Here is a 24,781-nt window from a genome sequence, read left to right as displayed (position 1 = left end):
ATATATATATATAGAGAGAGAGAGAGAGAGAGAGAGAGAGAGAGAGAGAGAGAGCACAAGGATTTGTTTAGGCGGTTCCCCAACTGGCCTCGCTATGGGTACGTCTGCCCTCAATTCAAACTTAAATTGAGATAATTAAAATTAACCTTTGCAATTATAGTTTACATGAAAATAAATAGCAATCCAACCGTCCAAACCCTATGTTTGATGTTTATCCTATCTTATTTTCTTCCCTTGATCTGAGCTTGATCAAGTCACCCAACAATACCAATTCGATCCACCGTCTCACGCTACTCCTTTGCAAAAAAACGTTCTTTAAAGCTTTCACTTGATCAAATCCAAATTATGAATTATTGTCATCCGAGAAATACCAAGATGATCCTCCGGTTACTGTTACTCCTTCGACCGAACCCACCGTTCTTCGAAGCTTTCACTCAGCTGAATCCAACTTGCATAATCTTGTCCAAAACCTTCAAATCACCAATTTATCTTGAAGGAAAACCCTAGCTTGGTTTTCTTATTTGAAACCCCCAAAGATTCTCAACCCAATTTACAATTTAACAACCTAAATTGGACATTATCAACTCTGATTCTAGATGGCACCCAAACAAAAAATGATTATTTGTAATTTGTTTCTGGGTATGCATAGAACATAGGTTGAAGATGAAGATAACACTATGTATATTCTTGGTTTCATCTCCTTGAAATGATGCATGTATGAAGTATTTATATGTATGGAAGTTGGAGGCAAAAGGAATGCAAAAGATTTGAAAAAAATCATGAATTTTGAAATAATGCATCGTATGTGTCAACCTATGTAAGTCATGTGTCGACACTTTAGAAGCAGGTGTCGACATGTATAGATCATGTGTCGACTCATAGAAGAAAGTTGTCTTCTATGTGTCGACCTAAAAACCCTCCAGAGTCGGCACATCAAACAGAAGCTATAGGCTTTAAAACTCATCAACATGTGTTGACTCATACCTTGCATGTGTCGAGTCATAGAAGAAATCTGTCATCTATGTGTCGACCTATATGTTGCATGTGTCGACACATGCATAAACAGAAGCTACATACTTAAAAACTTCACATCATGTGTCAACTCATACAACGTTTGTGTTGACACATAATCATGTGTCTTGCATAAAAACACATTTTTCCATGTAGAATCATTTCTAACCTTTTCCAAATCATTTCTAAAAAAAATTATGCTTCCTAATGCTAAGCTGCATGTAACACCCCGATTTAATTTCCGTATTTATTTATTAAGTGTTTATTTTAATTAATCATTATTTGGTGTGATAATTAATTAAATATGTGTTCTGGTGATTATTTGAATTATTTGAATATATGTGTTATTTGAATAATTGAATTTTATGAGCAGAAATAACAATTGTCTAGTAATGGGCCTAATTAATTAGAATGGGTTGATAAGTGGGTTAAACCCATTATGAGTTAAAAAGATAGTAAAGGTTTTAGAGATTAGAGTTGGTTTTGTAAAACAAGAGAAGGAGAGAGAATAGAATAGAAGAGAAGAGAAAGAGGAGAAGAGGAAACTAGAAGAAGAAGGACCTATATATTTCATCTTAACTAAGGTAAGGGTGGGATTTCAAGTGGTTATGGGTAAACATATGTAATGTATGTGGGTTAGATATCATGAACTTAGGATTTGGGGATTTTGATTTTTGAGAAACCCTAACACGTGTTTATGTTTTAATCCATGAAATTGATGTTTATGTTATGCTATGATGTTTCTATATTAAATTACATGAATATGTATGTGTATAGAACATGATTTGGTGTATAATTGCATGTTTGAGTTTCACTTGAAAATGGTTGATTTGGGATTTTGGTGAAAATTAGTGGAGCTTAGAATCTTGTTTCTATGATCCTAATAGTTGCTATATGATATGTATATAGGTTGTATAACTATTTATTTCATGAAAAATGATGGATTAATATGGTTTTATGATGAAAATTTATGCTGGAGAGCAACATTTTCGCAACAGCAGTTTTTCTGGTTTTTGACAGCATTTTCGCAACAACAAATTTTCTGGTTTTGACAACATTTTGAAAAACTTGTAAATTCAATAACTTTTGAACCGTAACTCCGTTTGAGGTGTCGTTTGGACCGTTACGAAGCTAAGAATATTATCTAAAACATGATGTTAATTTTGATAACAGTAGATTAATATTTTATCAAAAGAATCATAATATGGATGTATGTTGTACGTGTGGTGAATGTGAATGACACGTTTTCTATTGTTTGACATGTATTGGATAGTTTTAGATGGATTTTGTGAAGAAACATAATACTTGAAATTATGTATGTGATGATGTGAATTGGTGAATTTGATGAATAACATGAATTGACTTGTTTGCTTTATGTTAATATGTTGTGATGAGATGATGAATGCTATTTGATGTATTGTTTGGGATTGAAGTCATGTTAGATGTATGTTGTGCAAATGTTGGGCGTGGTATGCTTATGTATGATTAAGGGCTTATGATCGTCTTAATTGCATGAGTCTTATTGTTGTTGCACACTTACACTAGCATGAGTTTATGAAAGAGGCAATGTTGGGTAATCTCGCATAGATTATTTGCTTGTCCCAAACCTAACGTCGAATGGGGTTTGAAAGATTAAGGCTGAATCGAGATTTAGAGGTGGTTATCTAGTTTATTTGAGAGATGCTCGGCAAGTCGGAAATGATAACGGATGGGATCCACATGCATATCGCATTGAGTCGCACATTGAGTCGCACGTGTCGGTGTGAATTGTTGTTTATGTGATTATGTGATATGATTATGTGGGTATAATTTTGGTAGATATGCATATACGTGGATTTTAGGTGATCCATTTGATATGAATTATTAATGTGTTGTTGATGTGATATGAGTGCATATTTGTGATATATGTGATGAAATGGTGACTTGTATACATTATGGAATCATGTGAAAGTTGTATACATATTTGATGATGATTTGTAAATGATGATGGATGATAATATGTACATGAAACTGATATGTTGTGAAATATGACTTTTGTACATCGTTTAGTATTTATAAATGAATACTTGTGGACTGTTGAGCCATGTCATATGATGGTAAACATGTGATTCTTTAATAAGATGATATGATGCATGTTTGTATGAAGCGTGACGAATTATAATAATATATGTATGTTTGTTATACATTTCATATTATTATGTTTTTCTATAATGATTTGAATTCTCACCCTTCTGTTGGAATGATGTTATATCGCGACATCGCTCAGGTACTAGAGATAGTGGTGCTTCGCACAAGGACTAGATTCGGAGGCTAGTTCTTGTTGTGTTTTGACTAGGTAGTCTATAGTGCTCTGGTCATGTAACACTTTGGTTTATGGTATTATTTGTATTTGTTTTTATGTTGAGAGATATTGTTGTGCTTTGTTTTATCTTGTTATTTGGATATGTTGGTTTTGATGTTGAGTGGCCTTAGAGCCCAAAATGATATTTTGTGGTAGATGATTTATGGGAATCATCACTATTTACCATTTATGAAAAGAGATGTCATTCCGCTGTATGAGTTTGCATGTTGGTTATTTGGTTCTGATTTATAACTCGTGTTGTAAGACCCCAATTTTGACCATAAGATCCCCCATGCTATCTCATCATATGCATTAGCATGAGGATCACATCTTGGCATCCTCCTCATTCATTAGGTTTGCATTGGGAAAGATCACCAAGCATCATTTGATTGTATCATACTTTGTATTTTATCATTTTTACTAACCAAAATACCAAAAATATGTCTTTGTATAATCTAACTCTTTTGTAGGTAGGGCACATGCTCACCTTTGATCTACCAAGCTCATATCTAGGGTTTAAGACCCTCATTGCAAGGAGTTCAATAAATAATTGGTCCAAATTGGCTATGAGCATCATATATGAATCCCCATGTTCTTCACATGTTATTTTGATCAAGAAATCATCAAGAGTTTGGAGTTGGTGCGCCTTGGAAACCCTAATTTATCTAGGTATCTTATGTAACTTCTTCAACAAGTTTCTTCAACAATTGATAAAATATTTCAAGGGATACTTCAAATTTCATCATCTTATGCATATATGATCCTCCATGAGTCCCAAAAGTCAAGATAATATCAAGTTAGCAAGTTGGTTCATGGTGGTTGACCAGAGGAATTCATTTGATCAAAATTGGGGTTCCCTAGACCCTATCTCCTACAATTTTTGTCATATAAGAATGATTACAAGATAAAAGTTACTCTAAATGACATTCCAAACAACTTTCATGTTGAGGTCTAGATATATTTTTGATTGGAAAGTTATTTTGTATGGTGAAAGATTATAGGTCATTTTGTCTAAACCCTGATTGGGATGTCAGCTTCCCAAGGCCATAACTTGATCAATTTTTATTAGATGAAAGTTATTCAAGTTTCACAATCAAATTAAATATGTTTAATTCAACTTTGATGTTTGGAGGAAGAGAAAATTCAACTTTTAAATGCATGTGATATGAGGAGACATTATAGGTCATTATGGACCAATGCCATTGAACAAGTGATTTTCCCCAACTTAAAAAAATGAATATCTCCTTCATGCTAAATCCAAATGAGGTCAAATTTGTGACTATTTTGAATGAATTTAAGAGAGCTATAACTTTGATGAAGAACTTTTCTCATTTGAAGATCACATAAAAAGTTATCCAAGGTGGAATAAGTGAACATATGGCTTGACACTTAGAATTTTTTTTGACATGTTTGAAGAGGGAAGGAAAAGCTGGCGTGCAAGGATCCTCTCAAATGAGCTCAGAGGGTCTCTATTTATAGCAAAATGAAGTGTTATTTGCACACTTGAAATTTCTTCCAAAATTGGCAATGTCATTTTCATGCTTGCATGGGCGTGTACAGGCCCATGAAGCAATGCACTAAGGTCCAAATTTAAACGTGCTGAAGCATGAATGAAGCTTGATTGGTAAGTCAAAGTGAAATGGTCATTTGAAGTTTTGATTTTGCCAATTGATGCAGGCCTGTTAACACCATGCGCACCCCTAGCAAACCTCATCCAAAATGAATGAATTAGGACTCTTTAGAAAGCTTAGATCAAGAGGAACAACTCTTATGTTGAACAGTTTTCCATTTGGATCTTGTATCATTGTGAATTTTGAGGTGGAAGTTTGGAAATTTCAACATGTTAAAAAATTTTCTAAGTGTCAAGTCATATACTTCAATATTCCACCTTGCTTAATTTTTTATGTGAGCTCCAAATGAGAAACGTATCTTCATAAAAGTTGTAGATCTATCAAAGACCTTCAAAATAGTCTCCAATTTTACATCATTTGGATTTAGAATGAGAGACTTATGCATTTTCAAAGTTGAGGAAAAACACTTGTTCAATGGTATTGGTCCAAAATGACATATAATGTATCCTCATATCACATGCTCATAAAGGTCGAATTAGCTTTCACTCCAAACATTAAAGTTGAATTAGACATCTTGAATTTGATTGTGCAACTTGGAAATGTTTCATCTCATAAAAATTGAGCAAGTTATGGCCTTGGGAAGTTGACTTTCAAATTAGGGTTTAGACAAAATGACCTATAATGTTTCAACATAGAAAATGACTTTCCAAGCAAAACTAGATCTAGACCTCAACATTAAAGTTGTTTGTAATGTCATTTAGAGTAATGTTTCTCTTGGAATCATTTTCATATGATGAAAATTGTATGAGATAGGGTCTAGGGAGACCCAGTTTTGATCAGATGAATTCATCTGGCCAACCACCATCAACCAACTTGCTAACTTGCAATTCTCTTGACCTTTTAGGCTCATGGGAGATCATATATTCATAAGAAGATGAATTTTGAAGTTTCCCTTGAGAAATTTGATCAATTGGTGAAGAACCTTGTTGAAGAAGTTACTCAAGATACCTAGTCAAACTAGGGTTTCCAAGGCAAACCAACTCCAAACTCTTGAAGAAATATTGATCAAAATAACATGCAAAGATAATTGGGACTCATATATGATGATTATAGACATTGCGGATCATTCCTTGATTGTGATCTTAGCCATGAGGGTCTTAAACCCTAGATATGAACTTGATAGATCAAGGGGGATCATGCCTTACCTACAAAAGAGTTAGACAAATGCTAAGACATATTTTTGGTATTTTAGTTAGAAAAATGATAATATACAAGTATGATACAATCACATGGTGCTTGGTGATCTCTCCCAAAACAAACCCAATGAAAGAGGGGTAAGGAGGATGCCAATGTGTGATCCCAATGCTAGTGCATATAATGAAATTGCATGAGGGATCTTAGGGTCAAAATTGGGGTCTTACAAGAAGTTACACAAGATACCCAGATGAAATAGGGTTTCCAAGGCAAACCAACTCCAAACTCTTGATGAATTCTTGATCAAAATAACATGTGAAGATCATGGGGATCCATATATGATACCTAGAGCCATTTGTAGACCATTCTTGATTGAGATCTTAGCAATGAGGGTCTTAAACCCTAGATATTAACTTGATAGATCAAAGGTGAGCATGTTCCCTACCTACAAAAGAGTTAGATATATACAAAGGCATATTTTGGTATTTTGGTTAGTAAAATGATAAAATACAAAGTATGGTACAATCAAACTGTGATTGGTGATCTCTCCCAATGCAAACCCAATGAGTGAGGGGTAAGGAGGAAACCAAGATGTGATCCCAATGCCAATGCATATGATGAGATAGCATGATGGATCTTAGGGTCAAAATTGGGGTCTTACACACATGACAACAAATCGTGTGGAATCAATGAACTCTGTCTTCAAAGGCATTTGAAACCTACTTATAACCGTTTTAGTGCAAGCAACCTATTTCAGGCTAGGGGCGTTGTTTGAGACCAAACGTTCCAAATGGATTTCAGTGTTACAATCTGGGCAGTTGTTTAGTGATGCTTCAATGAAATTAATTAGAGAGGAAGCTTCCAAAGCTAATACACATGTAGTCACGGTGTTTGATCATACTAAAGGTTGGTATAATATTGTTGAGTCCATGGATCACAATGAAGGCATATCTGAAGGAGAATTGCCATCCAAGGCGCAACGGAATTTAAAAATTTCTCCATTTAGTGATCCTTACGAATGGGCATGATCAGTGATAGAATCGTTACCTCTTATGGCGATTCAAACCTTTGGTGCAGATCTCTTGTAACGATCAAAATCTTGGATACAAATCCACGGAGCGATCACGAACATTGAACGATGACAACGTCTCTACTCAGTCCACATGAACGGGTTCCTTCAATCTCAGTGCTAGCTGGTACGAATGAAGGCTTTGAGTGAGAGAGAGAGAGAGAGGGAAACGAAATTCCAAGTCTTCACTTGAGTTGAGTCTGAGTGACAATGCTTCTACCCAAGGGTTCTATTTATAGAACCACTTGTGTGGGCTTCAAGCTAAAAAGCCCACTTAAGTGTATTTTGGCCCATATCTCATAATATGCCAAAATCACTTAAGTATTTGGTACCTTACCATATTTCGTATTCTACTTAAGTACATTGTACCTTACGATGTTCCTTAGTTACTCTATCTCTCATCAATCCGTCCTTTGTGTGTGACCCTGTAGGTTTTCGCGACGTTGGCAATTATAGTAAATCACGCATTTAACATAATAAATAGTGAGCAGTATCTAGCAACACATCATTGCTACCCAAGTCACGAAAATGTCATGTGATCTGACAAGTCCTTCTGTGATAATAATTAGGTGTATAATTACCCCTTTGCCCTTATGTCTATATTGAACACAAGATATAGACCGTGTCATCCTTGTCCAGTTCAATATTGGGCCCATAGACATTTATCCTGTTACGCAGGATGGGCAAATTCCATCTAGGACACTCATGTCCCTCAGCATGCTTTGTGGAGTACCCATCAATTGTCTTTATGGTTATCCAGTTACGGACAACGTTGGATCAACAACAAAGCACTCGACTCTACATCTAGGGTCCACAGTGGTTTCAGGTCGAAGAGTGGTATACACTATTATCACCATGAGAATAACTTATGACACTTTGCATAACTTTTTATATAGTATTCTCACAGCGGGTCAATCCGGTATGAATATTACTCTTAATATTCATACCTATGTTTAAGATTTGATAACTCTTTATCCATGATCCATGAGATGTGATCATCAGTCTACAAACATAATAGTCTTAATGCTTTAATGTTATTCCACTTCACAATAAAGCTCGACTATGGATACTTTAAGAATAGTGTCCTTATGTTTAATGTGATCTCATGATTAAGTCATACTTGATACATTAAACGGACTAGCTATTCTAGGGACTTTATTAAACAACCATAATAAAGAAAAAGCCTTAAATAATTCGATACAAGTACCAAAAGTATTGGCCTCTAGGGCTTACACCAACAATATCGAGGGGACACTATAGAGTGAAACTAGATAGAGGTTGGTGCGGTTGCGGAAAGTTCCAAGCCTTTCGTATGCCTTGCTCCCATGTCATAACGGCATGTTCAAAGGTTCGACGGGATTTATTCTACTTACTATCTGACGTTTACAAAGTCATAAGCCTTTGCAATGTTTACAAAATTATCTTTTTAGTGGTAGAAAAAGAGGATTACTGACATGCATATCAAGGGGACATTCTCTGGCATAATGAAATAATGCGAAGAAAGAAAAAGGGCCGCCCAAACAGTACCTATATTCGAACCGAAATGGATACGGCGAACAAAATGGTTAGATTATGTAATTCATGTCGTCAGCCCGGTCATAATCGTATTAACTGTCCCAGTGTTGGAACAAGCATAACAAGATAATTTTAATTGTAACTCTTTTGCTTTATATTAAAAACAACATTCATTTCATCTGATAACTTTGTGAGAAAATACCATCACAAACAAATACAACACATACAACACATAAGCAACACTTAAACAACAACACAACAAACTACAACAAATAAAATACCATCACTAACAAATACAACACATAAACAACATAAATATGTGATTACAACAACATAAATATGCTATTATAACCATCAAAAGAATTTTGTAATTAGTATACATCATCCTGTAAACATCTATATTAGTCTTAATATTCACCCATACACGAACTTCTCCATTTTGTTTGAATGTGGTATCAAACCATTGAACTCTTCTGATCCTTTCACTCTCTGCAATTTCTCCATCTAACCAACGGTTCAAGGTCCTATTAAGACGTTCGAACGTTTCTGTATTCCAAAGTCGAATCATTATCGGAGGTTGCATTGCTGAAAAGATTAAATCGGCATTTCTCTTGTGAATATATGAATATTCAGACATTTTAAAGAAAAGAAAATTGAAGGAAAATGGAAGAAAAATGGAAGGAGGATAAGAAGTTGTGTGAAAAATTATGGGAGATACGCATTGTATTTATAGATCAGCACACATGCATGCGTCGTTGCCCTAGACGCCACACACATGGCACATGCATGCGCCAATGCATGTGGTGCACACTCACATGCCTATATGCATGCGTCAATGCATCTTGTGCATTCACATGTTTGGCTGCATGCATGCGCCAATGGTTTGGACACCTCCTTTGAATGTTAGTTAGATGTGTCAGTTCAACTAACGCGTCAATAATAAAAGGTGGTTATTTCGGTAATTAATTTAAAAAATAGATTATTTTAATATTTAAATTTTAAAAAATGGTTATTTAAAGAAAATCTGAATGATACTTTTAACTATCGATGTAAATGACCATATTCAACCCTTCATTCTTAAGTACTAGCAAAATAAAAAGAAATTTTCCTCACCTTAAGGATTTCGATCCCTCAATAATCCATTCCAAACAAGTGCAGAAATGACACTTGTTTGTCAAAACAATCGCTATCACATAGCTTTAGTTGATTTCATTTACCTTCTCACAAGGTTATCTCCAAAACCACACAATTCTAATTTTTTTCTTTTTCTTTTCCCATTTCTATGCAACAGAAGATTTGAATATGACGGTGACTGAGACTTTTCTATATGAACTAAACAAATATTAAATCTCATTAATAATTTTATTAATATTTTATATATTTTATTTTATAAAATGACCATTGATTTACTCATTATAAGGATTTTATAAGATACCATTTTATTTTTGTAACTTTTCATTTTATTTATGTATATCACCAGGGTGTTGAAGTAATCAACTCTTTTGCACTCCATTATATGACTAAAAAAGACAACTTTTTAATTAGATATTAAAACAAAAATATTTGATCTACTTTATCATATTGAAATGTGTTTGAAGTTCAAATTTTAATTACATATACAATATTCGTATGACTTTTTTAATTATTTAATAATTAAATATTTTATATTTGATCATTATGTAATTTTAAATACAAAGTTCAAACTTTATATATGACAAAGGTAAAATAACAACAAAAAAATCAACGTTATTAGTTAATAGATTTTTATATGATTTTACTTTTTTTCTTCTAAACAAAGAAAATTGGGGGTGCTTAATTTAAATACAAGACGAGGAACAAGGTTGAACCCGCCAAAAACGAGTCGATTAAAAATCAATTACAAAACAAAAGTAGGTAACGGAAAGAAAATCATGCATTCTTATCAATGTCCAAAGGCCCTAAGGATCTAGCACCTAACTAATTTCACGATAGAGTTTTAGAAAGTAGAACAATATCATTTGCACCTTTGTGCTCCTCTTTTGACAAGTTTCCATTCCTCATGAGCCAAATTGACCACATGGTAGACATCCAAAATAAAAGCTTGAATTTCTTGGCATTCCTTCCTTTCACCTAGGCGTTAAAACCGAGCATATGGTCCACCAGAGAGTCATTGCAAGATACCATAGACATATTAATCCATCTTAAATTAGTGAGCTAAACTGAGAAAGAACCTAAAAATAGGAGAAAGAGGTGAAGGTGTGATTCCTCAAGCCCCAAACACAGCAGACACACAAGATCATGTTACCCCAATAACACTTAACGCTTTGACAATTCATCCCTTGTTTGCATCCAGTTGAGGATCAATCTCCAGACGAAGGCTTGAATATTGCTAGGTATGTTAGAGGACCACAACAGTTTAAACGCTTTATCTTTGTTCTCTTCTAAAGGGAGACCGTCAACATAGATATTTACTAGAGTTGCATAGGCTGATTTAACAAAGAGCCCATGGGCGTCTCGCCACCACACAAATGCATCAGCTGAGTCATAAATTGGAGTTATGTTAACTAGAATATCAACGAGCTCCATGTACTCCCTTCCTACAAAAACAACATTTAAACCTACAAAGTGACAAAACTTTCGGACCCACTTTCCCTGTAGCTAGGAACCTACTTCATTTATTTTTCATTTGGGGGCTTGAACTACTTTTAAAGGGTCCGAGAAAAGGAGCTTGAAAGGAATGTCCCCACACCACTTCTTCTTCCAAAAGTAAATTTCATTTTTACTTCCCAATTTGCAAGAAATATTGTTATCGAACCAACCAAATTCCTCCTCGACTAAACCAATATATTGCCTGAGGTCTCGTCACCATAAGGAGTGTTTTTGCAGCTAAGATTCCAAGAGTGATCCAACACAAAAGCTTTTATATCTCCATACCTGAATTGTAACAACGGATGCCAAATAGAATTTTGCTCAAAAAGAATTCGCCAAGCCCATTTCCCAAGCAATGTCAAATTGAAAAGCTCGCAGTTCTTGATTTTGAAACCTCCTTCTAACTTTGGCTTACAGATGGAGGCCCAATAAACCCAATTGATATGTTTCTTATTTTCCACCCTGTAATACCCCAAATTTTGCCCTAAGATTAGTCGAATCATCTCGCATTCTGTTACATTTTTGCATTTAACTAGTTACTAACAAGTTCTTATAGTTGGTTGATTTTTATTAGAAGTAATTCATATTTATTAGTTGTACTATTTTCTTAGCCCCTAAGTTTGTTAGAGGGTATTTTAGTATTTTATCCTATTCTAGTAACCCTAGTTTTAGCTTATAAATAGGGTGACAATCATTGTAACTTTTATCATGTTTTGTAGCCGTCATTCTCTTAATAGAATATTTCCATTCATTCTACCTTTGCACCAACAATTGGTATCTAGAGCTCCGGTTCGGATTCATTGGGAAACACGGGAAACACGAGTGAACGTGAGGTCTTGTGTGTTTGATTTTGATTCTCAGATTCGTGTTGAATCTTGAACAAAATCTGATCAGAATTTTAATTCTGTGGGTTGGGAAACACTGTGTGAGAAATCTGAGTGTACTGTGCAAGGTAGAAAGATGAACGAAAACGGCAACATGAACACCAAACTTCCAGTATTTGACGGTAAAAACTGGAATCGTTGGATGATCCAAATGCGTGTACTGTTCGGTGCTCAAGATGTTCTAGATCTTGTCACGGATGGTTATATTCCGGTAGCAACAGATGCGACGGATGAACAGAAAAACGCGCAGAAGGAAGTAAGGAAGAAGGATCAGAAAGCATTGTTCTTCATTCATCAATGTGTTGATGTAAATGTGTTTGAGAAGATTGCAGATTCAACGACAGCAAAGGCTGCGTGGGATACACTGGTTAGATGTTATGGTGGTGACGCATCAGTGAAGAAGGTGAAGCTTCAGTCCCTGAGAAAGCAATATGAGAATCTCAACATGAAGAATAATGAGAAAGTTTCTGAATACATCTCTAGAGTGATTCTGATCACTAATGAGATGAAAGCGTGTGGAGAAACTCTTTCTGAAGAAACAATCATGGAGAAGGTATTGAGATCACTTACCTCTCAATTTGATTACATTGTGGTAGCAATAGAACATTCCAAAGATCTGAGCACCATGAGAATTGAAGAGCTGCAAAGCAGTCTAGAAGCGCAAGAGTTGCGTTTGACTGAGAGAACTTCTGAAAGGGAAGTAGAGCAGCAGGCTCTGAAAGCAACTTCTGATAGGAGGTATCAGAAGCAGTCAGAAGCCAGGAGAAGATCTGATGGTGGTCAGAAGTCAGAAAGCTCAACCTCTGATAGACAAAAGAATGCTCAGAAGGGAAAAGAGAAGTATGACAAGAAGAAGATTCAATGTTACTGTTGTAAGAAGTTTGGTCACTTTGCTAGAGACTGTTGGTCAAACAAGGAGAGAAAATCAGAAGAAGCAAATATAGCCAGAAGTTCTGATGACGAATCTGTGCTATTGATGGCCTCTGAATCTGATGATATGGATCTGATAGACTGGTGGTATATGGATACTGGCTGTTCAAATCATCTTACTGGAAACAAGAAATGGCTGGTTGACTTTGACTCTGAAAAGAGGACAAAGATCAGATGTGCTGATGACAAATATCTTAATGCAGAAGGTATGGGAAATGTCAGAGTGATTCTGAACAATGGGAAAACAACATTGATTCAGAACGTGTGGTATGTACCTGGCATCAGAAGCAATCTGATGAGTGTGGGACAATTAATTGAGAAAGGTTTTTCAGTTACCATGAAGGACAATCTTCTGAAGCTGTATGACTGCAATCAGAAGTTGATTATGGAGTCAGAACAGGGAAGGAATAGAACATTCAAGGTGAATGTCAGAACTGCAAACTCAGAATGTCTTAGTGCAACAAGTGCTGAGAAGGAGAGTGAGTTGTGGCACAGAAGATTTGGTCATTTGAATTTCAGAAGCTTAAAACATCTGAACTCAAAGAAGTTGGTACATGGAATTCCTGCAATTAAGAAGCCTGAAAAGTCATGCAAAGTTTGCATGGAAGGAAAACAACCACGATTGCCATTTGCGTCAGAAACTGCTCCAAGAGCAAAACATGGCTTGGGAGTTGTACATTCTGATGTGTGTGGTCCATTTCCAGTAGCATCGATTGGAGGGAATAAATACTTTGTGTTATTTGTTGATGAATTCACAAGAATGACATGGGTATCCCTTATTAAGTTTAAACACGAAGTGTTTGATGAATTCAAGAAGTTCAGAATGAAGGCTGAGAATCAGAGTGGTCAGAAGTTGAAGATTCTTAGAACTGACGGTAGAGGTGAGTATAACTCCAAAGAGTTCCAGAAGTTCTGTGAGGAGAATGGAATTGAGCATGAGGTTACTGCTCCTTATACCCCTCAACACAATGGTCTTGCTGAAAGAAGAAACCGCACTTTGCTTGATATGGTGAGAAGCATGCTAAAGGAGAAGAAACTTCCTCAGAAGCTTTGGGGAGAAGTTGTTGCCACTGCAACGTATGTACTCAACCGATGTCCTACGAAGAAGTTGAAGGAAATAGTTCCAATGCAGAAGTGGACTGGAGATAAGCAAAGTGTTAGTCATCTGAAGGTGTTTGGTTCTGTTTGCTATAAACATGTTCCAGAAGCCAGAAGACAGAAGCTGGATGATAGAAGCAAAGTGATGATTCTGATAGGGTACCACAGTACAGGTGCATACAAGCTCTATTGTCCAGAAACCAATAAAATTGAATTCAGCAGAGATGTGATTGTGAAGGAATCAGAAGTTTGGAATTGGGATAAGTCTCAATCTGATTCTGATGTTAGAACTTCTGAAGAAAGGTCAGAATTAAGAATTTCTGAAGTTGGAGTAAACTCTGTCGTTGATTCTGATTCTGATAGTGATTCTGACTCTGGAGAAGACTCAGAAGATGAAGGTGACTCTGATGACCCAGACTCTGATGACCCAGACTCTGATGGTAATCCAGATTCTGGTGGCAATTCAGACTCTGGAAATATGCCAGACCCTGAAGATGATCAAAGCTCTGGAGGAAGTCAACCATCTGAAGTTAGAAACTCTGAAGCTCAAGACTCTGAACAAGTTCAGAGACCACAAAGAATCAGAAACATCCCCAGAAGATATGCAGAATTTGACATGCTGCAAGACACTGAAGTAGACTCTGAAGGAGAAGTTATTCAGTGTGCCATGTTAGTAGACTCTGAACCCATAAGTACAGAAGAGGCTCTTAAGCAGAAGCTCTGGTTGAAGGCCATGAAAGAAGAACTTGATGCTATAGAGAGAAACAAGACTTGGAAGCTGACAGAACTTCCAAAAGACAAGAAAGCCATCAGCGTCAGATGGGTTTTCAAGCAGAAGTTAAAGCCAGATGGTTCAATTGGCAAACATAAAGCAAGGTTGGTAGCCAGAGGATTTCTACAGAAACCTGGGCTGGATTACTCTGAAGTGTTTGCACCTGTAGCAAGACATGAAACAATCAGAATGGTGATTGCAATAGCTGCTAACAGGAATTGGCCTCTGATGCATTTAGATGTAAAATCTGCATTTCTGAACGGTCCATTAGAAGAAGAAGTTTACGTGTCACAACCTCCTGGATTTTTGAAAAAGAATCAGGAAGGGATGGTGTACAGATTATACAAAGCTCTATATGGATTGAAACAAGCGCCTAGAGCTTGGAATCAGAAGATTGATTCATTTTTCAAGAAGCAAGGCTTCCAGAAATGTGAGATGGAGTACGGTGTCTATGTTCAGCATACTTCTGAAGGAAATATGACTCTGGTATGTTTATATGTTGATGATATACTGCTGACTGGAAGTTCTGAACAGGAGATAGCCAAGTTCAAGAAAGTTCTGATGAATGAATTCGAAATGACTGATCTAGGCAAAATGACATACTTTCTAGGGATGGAGTTCAGATATTCTAAGAAAGGTATTATTTTGCATCAGCTCAAGTATGAATTAGAACTTCTGAAGAGATTTAATTTGAAGAATTGTAAAATTGCTGTCACACCTTCTGATACAAATCAGAAACTGGATTCTGACTCTGATGGAAAGGATGTGGACGCTACAACCTTCAAACAGTTGGTTGGTTCTCTGAGGTATTTGTGCAATACCAGACCTGATATTTGCTATTCAGTTGGGATGGTTAGTAGGTTCATGAGTAAACCTAAGTGGTCCCATTATCAAGCTGCTGTCAGGATTCTGAGGTATATCAAGGGAACTCTGAAGTATGGAGTATTATTTTCTTCTGGAAGAAAGGATGAGTCAGAACTTCTGAGTTATTCAGATTCTGATTGGTGTGGAGACAGAGTTGACAGAAGAAGTACATCTGGGTACTTATTCAAATTTCTGGGAGGTCCCATTTCTTGGTGTTCCAAGAAGCAACCTGTTGTGGCGTTGTCAACTTGTGAAGCTGAATACATTGCAGGTGCTGTTACTGCATGCCAAGCTGTGTGGATTCTGAATCTATTGCAGGATCTGAAGATTAAAGTAAACAAACCTCTGAAGCTGATGATTGACAACAAGTCTGCAATCAATCTTGCCAGAAACCCAGTGTTGCATGGGAGAAGCAAGCACATTGAGACCAAGTATCATTTTCTGAGACATCAAGTTCAGAGCGGAGTGTTAGAAGTTGTACACTGCAGCACTCAGAAACAGTTGGCAGATGTTCTGACGAAAGCTATCAAGACTGATCAATTTCTCAGATTAAGGGATGGAATTGGTGTTACAAGTTTTGATGGAATATGAATTAAGGGATGGTATTAGAAGTAATTCATATTTATTAGTTGTACTATTTTCTTAGCCCCTAAGTTTGTTAGAGGGTATTTTAGTATTTTATCCTATTCTAGTAACCCTAGTTTTAGCTTATAAATAGGGTGACAATCATTGTAACTTTTATCATGTTTTGTAGCCGTCATTCTCTTAATAGAATATTTCCATTCATTCTACCTTTGCACCAACAATTTTTGCAGGAAATATCGCGTGGTGCGCTCTTTAGCTTATGAAGGGCAAAACGGTCATTTGTTCACAGCCGGCCGTCAAGTTTGAATTTTGAGCTGTAATCAGGAACTTTGGTTTGTTTGATCTGGTTGGGAGATTTTAATCGGAAATGGTGTCGGAAGCGAAGCTAGTCGGATAACCATATTGCATTGTACCGTCATTTTATTTTAAATTAATTTTATTTAATTCTATTTTATATTTCATTTCATTTTAAAAAAATAGATCATCTCATTTTAAGTTTATTTCATTTTAAAATAACTAATCCCGTTTTAAGTTTTCATTTCATTTTAGATAACTTCATTTTTAAAAAAAAATATAACTTTATTTCATAGTTTTATTTTAATTCTATTTCCAATTTTAAACAAACAGCATATGCAGTGGTTTTCATTTTGTTTTGCATAATCATAATAATAATTTTCCACAAAATAAGGAATTTTTATTAATTCTTTACACAAAAATAATAATACATAAAATTACAAAAATAATAAAGTACATTTTCTACAAAAAGAATCATAAAATTCCTAAGTTACTAAACTGTCCGATTTCTATTCGCTCCGATTCTCCGACTTTTCTGACATCTCTTCAAACCTGCAAAATGAGCAAAACAAGTAATTTGAATCGGTTAATTTGACACCCTCAGAGATATCATCATCGGGGGTCCGGTTCGCGACCTCGGCCAGAACAGGGCAGATGTTTGTTCTTATCGAAAGGCACCGAAAGATGAAGAGGAAAATGGCATTTTGAGATTGCTTGGCCAAAAAGAGATTATACAGAAAAGAGCTTATTTGAAAAGCCGGTTTGAGAAGTGATTTTTCTCAGGAGGACGGTTTGCCCCAAATGGGACCTTAACTCCAATCGTCCGAGGAAAAAACACAATTCCAACAAAAAGTCCAACAAGCTGAAATAGTTCAAACAAAACCAATTCAGAAACCGGTTCAGAAAAACAGTTCAGAAAGCCAGTCCATCGAACCGGTTTAATTAACAAGTTTTCAAATCCACTGGATCCGTTCAACAATCCAAGCAATATTATTTTTCCGAAAAAAAAGCAACAACATTCCAGCAAGAGTTCAAACCAACGCAAGCAAATCTAAAAAAACTTTAGAAAACCACACAAGATCCTGTCAAACTCAGCACCAATATATCTCCTGAGAAGAGGCGTTAAGTTCGCAACGGCATCGCAAAATCGTCCAAGCCCATCAAACGAAAGTATAAGAGTTTCACATGGTTCTTCAAAAAAGGGGGGATCGAAGAGAAGAACTCGCCGCAACGGCTCAACAACAACAGAGGTTCAGAGGAGCCTCCGCTCCTTCATCATCACCTCGGATCCTAAACGGAGAAAGAAAAAGAAGCAAACCTTGAGAATAACGATCCGACGACGCAAGTAGGAGTGAAGGCTCAGAAACTCTTCTGAGTTCATTATCATCACCACACGAAAGAGAAGAGGATCCGAACGGAAACGGCGCAAAACCCAGCAAAGGAAAGCCATCGAACCGTCACCGTCGAAGCCGCAGCCAGAGGCCTTAGAAAGTTCTCATCACCGGCCGCTCTTCACCATCAACAGGTATAGATTTTCGGTCATTACTAATTTCCGGATGATTTCTTTATGTTTCGTGTTTAGGTATAGTGAATTGAAGAAGAAATAGGAGCATGCATCAATGAAAAAGAAGGGGAAAGAAGCTTTCGGAAAAGCGTCCATGGCTGCGATGCACACATGCAGGAAGTGAAGAAGAGGAAAAAGGATTGTCAAACCCTAACCAAGACAACCTAGCCTTTTAATCTGTTTCTGTTTTACTGTCTTTCACTATCTTCCACTTTTCTTTTGTTTTACTCATTGTTTTATTATAATAAACGCTATTTGTTTAAAATATTAATATTGGAAAATTAGTAGGGGTTTAATAACTGGGATTCCTCAAGTAGTTTGTAGATTTTTATATAGGTTTATTGTAACTAATTTGTTTTAGTAATTTATAGTAAAAAATATCCTTATACCATTAACATGTTTTAACAATAACCTGTAGTTATTATTATTAATTTACTAGCTTTTAAAAAATGTTTCATTAGCAATATGAGTCGTTGGTTAAAGTTAGATTAATGGTGAGGATAAAAGGTCCACTTGTTAGAAATCCTTGTTTTAAATTAAGAATTAGCTCTTTTTCCAAATAAAAAATAATTTTCTTTCTTATCGTTAAAATGCAAAAATTAAAATTAAAATAGATCTTTTTTTTTTTTGTAAAATAATTAAAAATATGACATGGGTTTTTCCTTAAAATAATAATAAAACCATAACAAAATTCAAAAATTGTATTTTTCTCTTTCAATTTAGCAGTTTCATTTTTGCCGTTGATTTTTGTCTAACTTTTCACTAATGTTCTCTGTGTTTCTCCTCAGATCATGCTTAAATTCCGATTAATATTTATTCAGTTTATTTTGTTCCATGGATGTAATTCACGCGAGGCCATGGTCGCGGTTTATTTTATTTTGCATTTTTTTGGGATTTGTAATTTACGCGAATGATCGTCGTGACAGCTTTCTTTACTTTCAGCACTTTATTTCTGCCATATAATATTTTGCCATGTTTGCATGTTTTACCGTTATTTTCCCTTCCGAAGGAATTAGGTCTAGCCGTTTGACCACCGAGTCAATAGCCTTACCCTTTGAATGTTTCAAAACCCTAATCAGCTTAGGCGTCCCGCCGCGGACCCAAATGCCCTTTACCCTAGCTTTAGGTCAAAGAGTCGTCGTACTCTGTTGTAGGGCTTCCCGCCGTGGAATCCCTAATAATTTCAACCCTAATTTTAATTAACAAATTCAACGTAGATATTGGAGTCTCCGCACTCCCCGTAAGCGTGTCCTTAAGATATGTTTATTCCCCATTGAAACCTTGACCACATTCAAGACGTTTCTAACCTCCCTTACGAGGGGAACTGCAATTACTCTGATTCCATCCCCGTTAGGATATGTAGGCACAAGATGCGACGTCTTGCCGAGTAAACTTAGGACTAACCCTTAGGTCTCTTTTAGGTCACTCTATCCTTTAGCTCAATACATATTCCAAACAGATAATAAAAATAAAAAGACATACAATAAACAAAAGGTTCCTGTAGAGTACTACAGAAGTTTAGGGTGCTAGTATCTTCCCTAAGCTTAACCAACCCCTTACCTAGGTATCTCCCCGCATTGTGCTTACGATGCAAGAATAGGTTTTTCCTCTTTTGACTTTTTCCTTCGGATAAATCAAAGAGCGGTTGTGAATTAAGAATTGTGATTCAAGCTAATTAATAGTTTGCTATCCTATTTCCACCGCAACACACCCCACACCAAAGGAACTCACATTGAATTCTGATTATCTCATTGATGACCCATTTTGGTGCTTTATTAATCGAAAAGAATAGAGGTATTGAGTTCAAGACGATATTTATAAGGGTTACTCTATCACCCAAGGAGACATTCTTTCTTTTCCACAAAGACAACTTGTTATAAAGCTTAACGAGAATAGGATCCCTCATGGAAAACCTATGAGGATTAGCACATATAGGGATACGAAGTACAGAAAAAGGAAACAGATTTATAGCATGTGCAAGAAAGCAGATGCAACTTGCAAAAAGATCGAATTAACGTTGAAACCTAAGATCTTCCTTTTGTGGAAATTAATGTGCAAACCTGATACCAATTGTAATCCTCTAAGTACCTCCTCGTTGGTCCATATTTTTTCCCAACAAGCTTTGCTCATGATGATAGTATTATCAGCGTATTGTAACAAATCATAACCCAAGTTATCATCAACTAAGAACTGAGAGAAGTAGGATGAGGAATGAGCATTTCTCAAAAGACCTGCAATTCCCTCTGGAGCAATGATGAAAATGAATGGCTACAATGGGCCACCTTGGAGCAACCCCCATTCCACCTTAAACTCCATTGAGGGGCTTCCATTGATCAAGATCGAAAGTAATTTGTTAGTGGTGCATGCACTAATCCAGCTAATCCATTTGGAACCAAACTTCATACGCTTGAGAAGATAAACCAAGTACTCCTAAGTAATTGAGTCAAAAGCCTTTTCCAAATCAACTTTGAAAAAGAATGTGTCTTTGTTATGCCTTCTTGCATAATCGATCAATTCATTCACAAGAAAAACACCATATAACATGTACATATTCTCAAGAAAAGTAGTTTGATTGTGAGATATGATCTTACGAATGAACTTCTTGAACCTGACAGCCAACAACTTCGAGATGATTTTGTAGATACTATTAATTAAGGAAATCGGTCGAAAATTGTTGAAGTTTTGAGGATTCGCTTTCTTCGAAATCAAAGTTAAGAAGGAAGAAACAAAAGCTTTGGGAAAATGACTGTAATTGAAGAATTCATTGACACAAGCAAATAAATCTTCTTTGATGAAACTCTAATAAGCCTTATAGAATTATAATCCAAATCCGTTCAGGCCAGGTCCTTTTCCCCCCTCTGAGCTTCAAACCACATCTTTCAATTCTTGCAGTGAAAAATATATCTCTAAATCCACACCATCCTCATGAGTTAAGGTGCCAAAATCCACACCGTCAAGATTTAGGTGCAAACGATGAGGTTCTTTGAACCAATCTTGGAAATGTTTAATAACCAAAGTTTTAATATCGTTAGGGTCCTCAATAAGATTACTTCCAGAGTTTAGGACGGATAAATCGTTCCTTCTAAAACGGGACTTCATGAAGGAGAAGAATAATTTGGAATTACTATCCCCATCTTGCAACCACGTGCACCTTGATTTTTGCATGATCATGGAGTTCTTGCACCTGAGGTTTCGCCAGACCTGGTTTTGGGCCTCAAGCCTTTTTGCATCCAAATTAGAATCCTAAGCAATTCCATCATATATTGCTACTTGATCTAGTTTATTTAGATCCTCAATTGCATCATTCAAACCTATGACATTCTTCCCGAAAACCTCCATATTCTAAACTCAAAGTTTGTTTTTCAGAAACTTAAGCTTTTCTTTGAAAATAAACCACTTATTGTCTTTTATTGAAGTAGAGGACCAAATACGATCAACGAATTTAAGAAAATATGGGTGGTCAAGCCATGCTGAGAAAAACTTGAAAAGCTTGAGCCCCTAGTTAAGATTACTCACTTTGATCATAATAGGATGTGGTCCGAAAATTCTCTCTTTCCAATCACTTGTCCTCTAAGATTCCATTTTTTTACAAGCCTTTCGGAGATGAGGAAATGGTCCAGCCTGCTGATGGAATTCTTGGCTGCATTAAATCAGGTGAACTTATTTAGCACTGCCGGAAGATCCACGAAGTCCATTTCATCAATAAAATCCACAAATTTCGCTAATTCCAAGTTCCAAGTTGTTTTTTTGAGCCCTCTGACCTTTCCTTTCATTCTTTCTTTTGATGGCGTCGAAATTTCGCCACGCACATCACTCCTCGATTGGGAAACTAACTTTAAGCTTTAGAAGATTTGCCCACATTTTATTTTTGGATGATCTACATCAATAATAGTAAACATTCACTAGGAAGATAGGTGGACCTTTCTAGCTTAAGAGGACTCTAATGAAACATTTGCCTTCGAAACAAATAGATGCTTGAACAAGATCCAAATTCCGCACCGTTAACGTTCCACAAGATCTACTGCTAGCCTTTTTTCCGACCAATGCGCTTCCTTATTACTCCATAGAGATTTGACCAATGTATCTTCCCCGATTAAGATCTTAGTTTCTTGCAGCATGCAAATATCAATCTTCTCTGAAATAATCAAACTCCTAATAGAATTCAGTTTAGCTGAAATTCCACTCCCTCTTATGTTATATGATAAGAGATTCATTTGCCGCGAAAAGGAGGTTAGAAACCAATCCTTGCTCCCAAATAAAAAGGACTCGTCTCCACTAAAGGTTTGACTCCATTAACCGAAAGACAGATATCCCTCACCTTCATCTCTACTTGACTTGTGATACGATAAAACGTAGGGAATCTATCCATAAGAGGGGAGATCCCCATCCAGGGATCCTCTGAAAGAGAAGTGAGGAGCTTAACCCCATTTTACTGTGTAGATCATCCACAAACCAATCAAAGAAAACATTATGCTTAGAACCTAAAAAGACATATTTTCAATAGGTATAAGAAGCTCAAAAACTAGACTACCTCTGAAGGAGGAGACAACATGAGTCTCATACTCAAGAGAAAGAATATCACGCCACGGTTCGGCAAAGACCGGCTTCCGTTGCCATTTACCTAATATAGCTAGATTCACCGGACGAAGATTCCGAAACACCCAACTCACCTCTCCCCTTAGACTTACCGACATCATACCATTAAATCAAGCATCTTAGACTCTCTTTTCTCCCTAACAGACATTTTTTAAAAGGGATAGAAAAAATGGAGATCGAATTAATAATTGAGTTAAGCAGGACTACCTGTCCTCCAAACGGCTGTACTTATTATGACTCCACATAAACAACCGCTTAGAAAGAAGACTACAAAATAATTTTCAAGTAGTCTCAAGACACTCATTAATACCCATCAAAAACCAAGAAACTTGAAAATGACGGTTTCAACTTTCAAGTTTTCTATGAAAAAAAGTCACATTTCTAGTGTCAAAAAAACCTGGCTGCTTAACTCAAACTATAGCTTTCGTTCAATTCCATTATTCATGATCACAATTCACATACACCCCACCAATTATTGCATCAATTACGTGAATAAAGAACTGGTTTTAATCACTAATTCCCGGTTCTTTTTTAGTCACTCTCAGTACTCTTAAACATAACTCTTATTATTATCATTTCAGTGCTATAATACTTAACAATACAAGAGTATTTCCTTATATCTGCAACACAGACAACATGAAACAAATCCTTATTTAGTTTCCATTACCGTGTCTTATTTCATTTTACTCAGTACTAATTAAAACCAAACACAAAAACACACTATTTCTTAAAAACCTTCATATCCCTCCAACGAGACTCCATGTAACCGGAAGGATCATTCTGTACATAAACCCCAATCTTGAAGTAGTGAGTACCAGCTCCACGACCATCTCCATTATACTTAAGATCCCCATCAATATATATCTTAACATTGTTAGCACCAACATCATGAATAGCATTCACTCTGAACCACCTATTATAGATATTTGCAGACAAAACAGGAGATCTATAATAAGTTAACGAACCATCATATACTCTAAGCTGTGACGTTGTCGCAGTAGAACTTCCACCAAACACTTGCATAATACAAACCCCGCTTGTGCCACTTGGAACATAACCATACCCTTCAAACTGCCATATACCAGATGTATAATCGTATCCCTGGAAACAGAAATACAAAGTGAAGTGATGAATGTAACTTGGAATATATAAACAAAACAACAACAAAAAAACGGTATATTTGGTGAGATGGAGTTTTTGCTTACAGTGATTCGAATCTCTGTTCGTGGTTGTGTGTTACTGCCAGACATGAAAGGCTTGTCTGTAGGGTATATCCAGAATTTGTGGACTCCATTTGTAAAGGCGTAACGTTGGTTTACTGAGACGTCGTAAGGCTTTTGAATTTGGAAGTTTGAGTTGTCTAATGGAAGTTGGGTGAAACCTTGTGTGGGATCAACCGCAGAGGCAAAGGAGGTGGTTTGATAGATGATTAATGGGAGAAGGATGAGGTGCAGACTTGGTAACATTGTCATGGGTTTAGGTGGAAGATACTGGTTGTAACTAGGGGTATATATATATATATACAATTTTTAAACATAGACGGTGTGATATCAAATAGATATTTACTTGTTTTTGTTTTTCTTTCTTGCATTTTTTTTATAAATTTTTTAAATCTTGAATTTTTTATTAGATTTTAATTTTTATTAAAATTTGAAGAAAACTCATAGATTTCTATGAATTCTTCTTCCAGTTTTACTGGGAATTTTAATTATTTTAGAGATATTAAAAAAACATGAAAATTATAATTTTTTAAATATTTTTACAAATATACATGTATGAAATTAAATAAACCTACTAATATTTATTTTTTAAAGTTTAATGAGTGTAAAGAAATATTTAAATAACAAATACATTTTAAAAGGTTT

General features: G+C 35.9%; 1 protein-coding gene across 1 annotated transcript; it reads right to left on the bottom strand.

Annotated features, from left to right (window-relative positions):
• Window positions 1-23,461: 23,461 nt before the first annotated feature.
• On the bottom strand, window positions 23,462-24,436 carry LOC127080046 (citrate-binding protein). Its single transcript, XM_051020379.1, has 2 exons — window positions 24,122-24,436; window positions 23,462-24,017 (listed from the first exon to the last, which is right to left on the bottom strand). The coding sequence occupies exons 1-2, from the start codon at window positions 24,386-24,388 to the stop codon at window positions 23,637-23,639; spliced, it is 648 nt and encodes a 215-aa protein (XP_050876336.1). The 5' UTR covers window positions 24,389-24,436; the 3' UTR covers window positions 23,462-23,636.
• Between the last annotated feature and the right edge of the window lie 345 nt (window positions 24,437-24,781).

The sequence above is a fragment of the Lathyrus oleraceus genome, chromosome 5 (genome assembly GCF_024323335.1).
Source record: "Lathyrus oleraceus cultivar Zhongwan6 chromosome 5, CAAS_Psat_ZW6_1.0, whole genome shotgun sequence".
NCBI lineage: Eukaryota > Viridiplantae > Streptophyta > Magnoliopsida > Fabales > Fabaceae > Lathyrus > Lathyrus oleraceus.
This window is presented reverse-complemented; position numbering and strand designations above follow the sequence as displayed.

Excerpts from the sequence above, each read along its gene's own strand:
- LOC127080046 (XM_051020379.1), bottom strand. The coding sequence starts at position 24,388 with ATGACAATGTTACCAAGTCTGCACCTCATCCTTCTCCCATTAATCATC. Across the intron at positions 24,018-24,121 it reads GAACAGAGATTCGAATCACT|GGATACGATTATACATCTGG; the intron begins GTAAGCAAAAAC and ends TTCTGTTTCCAG.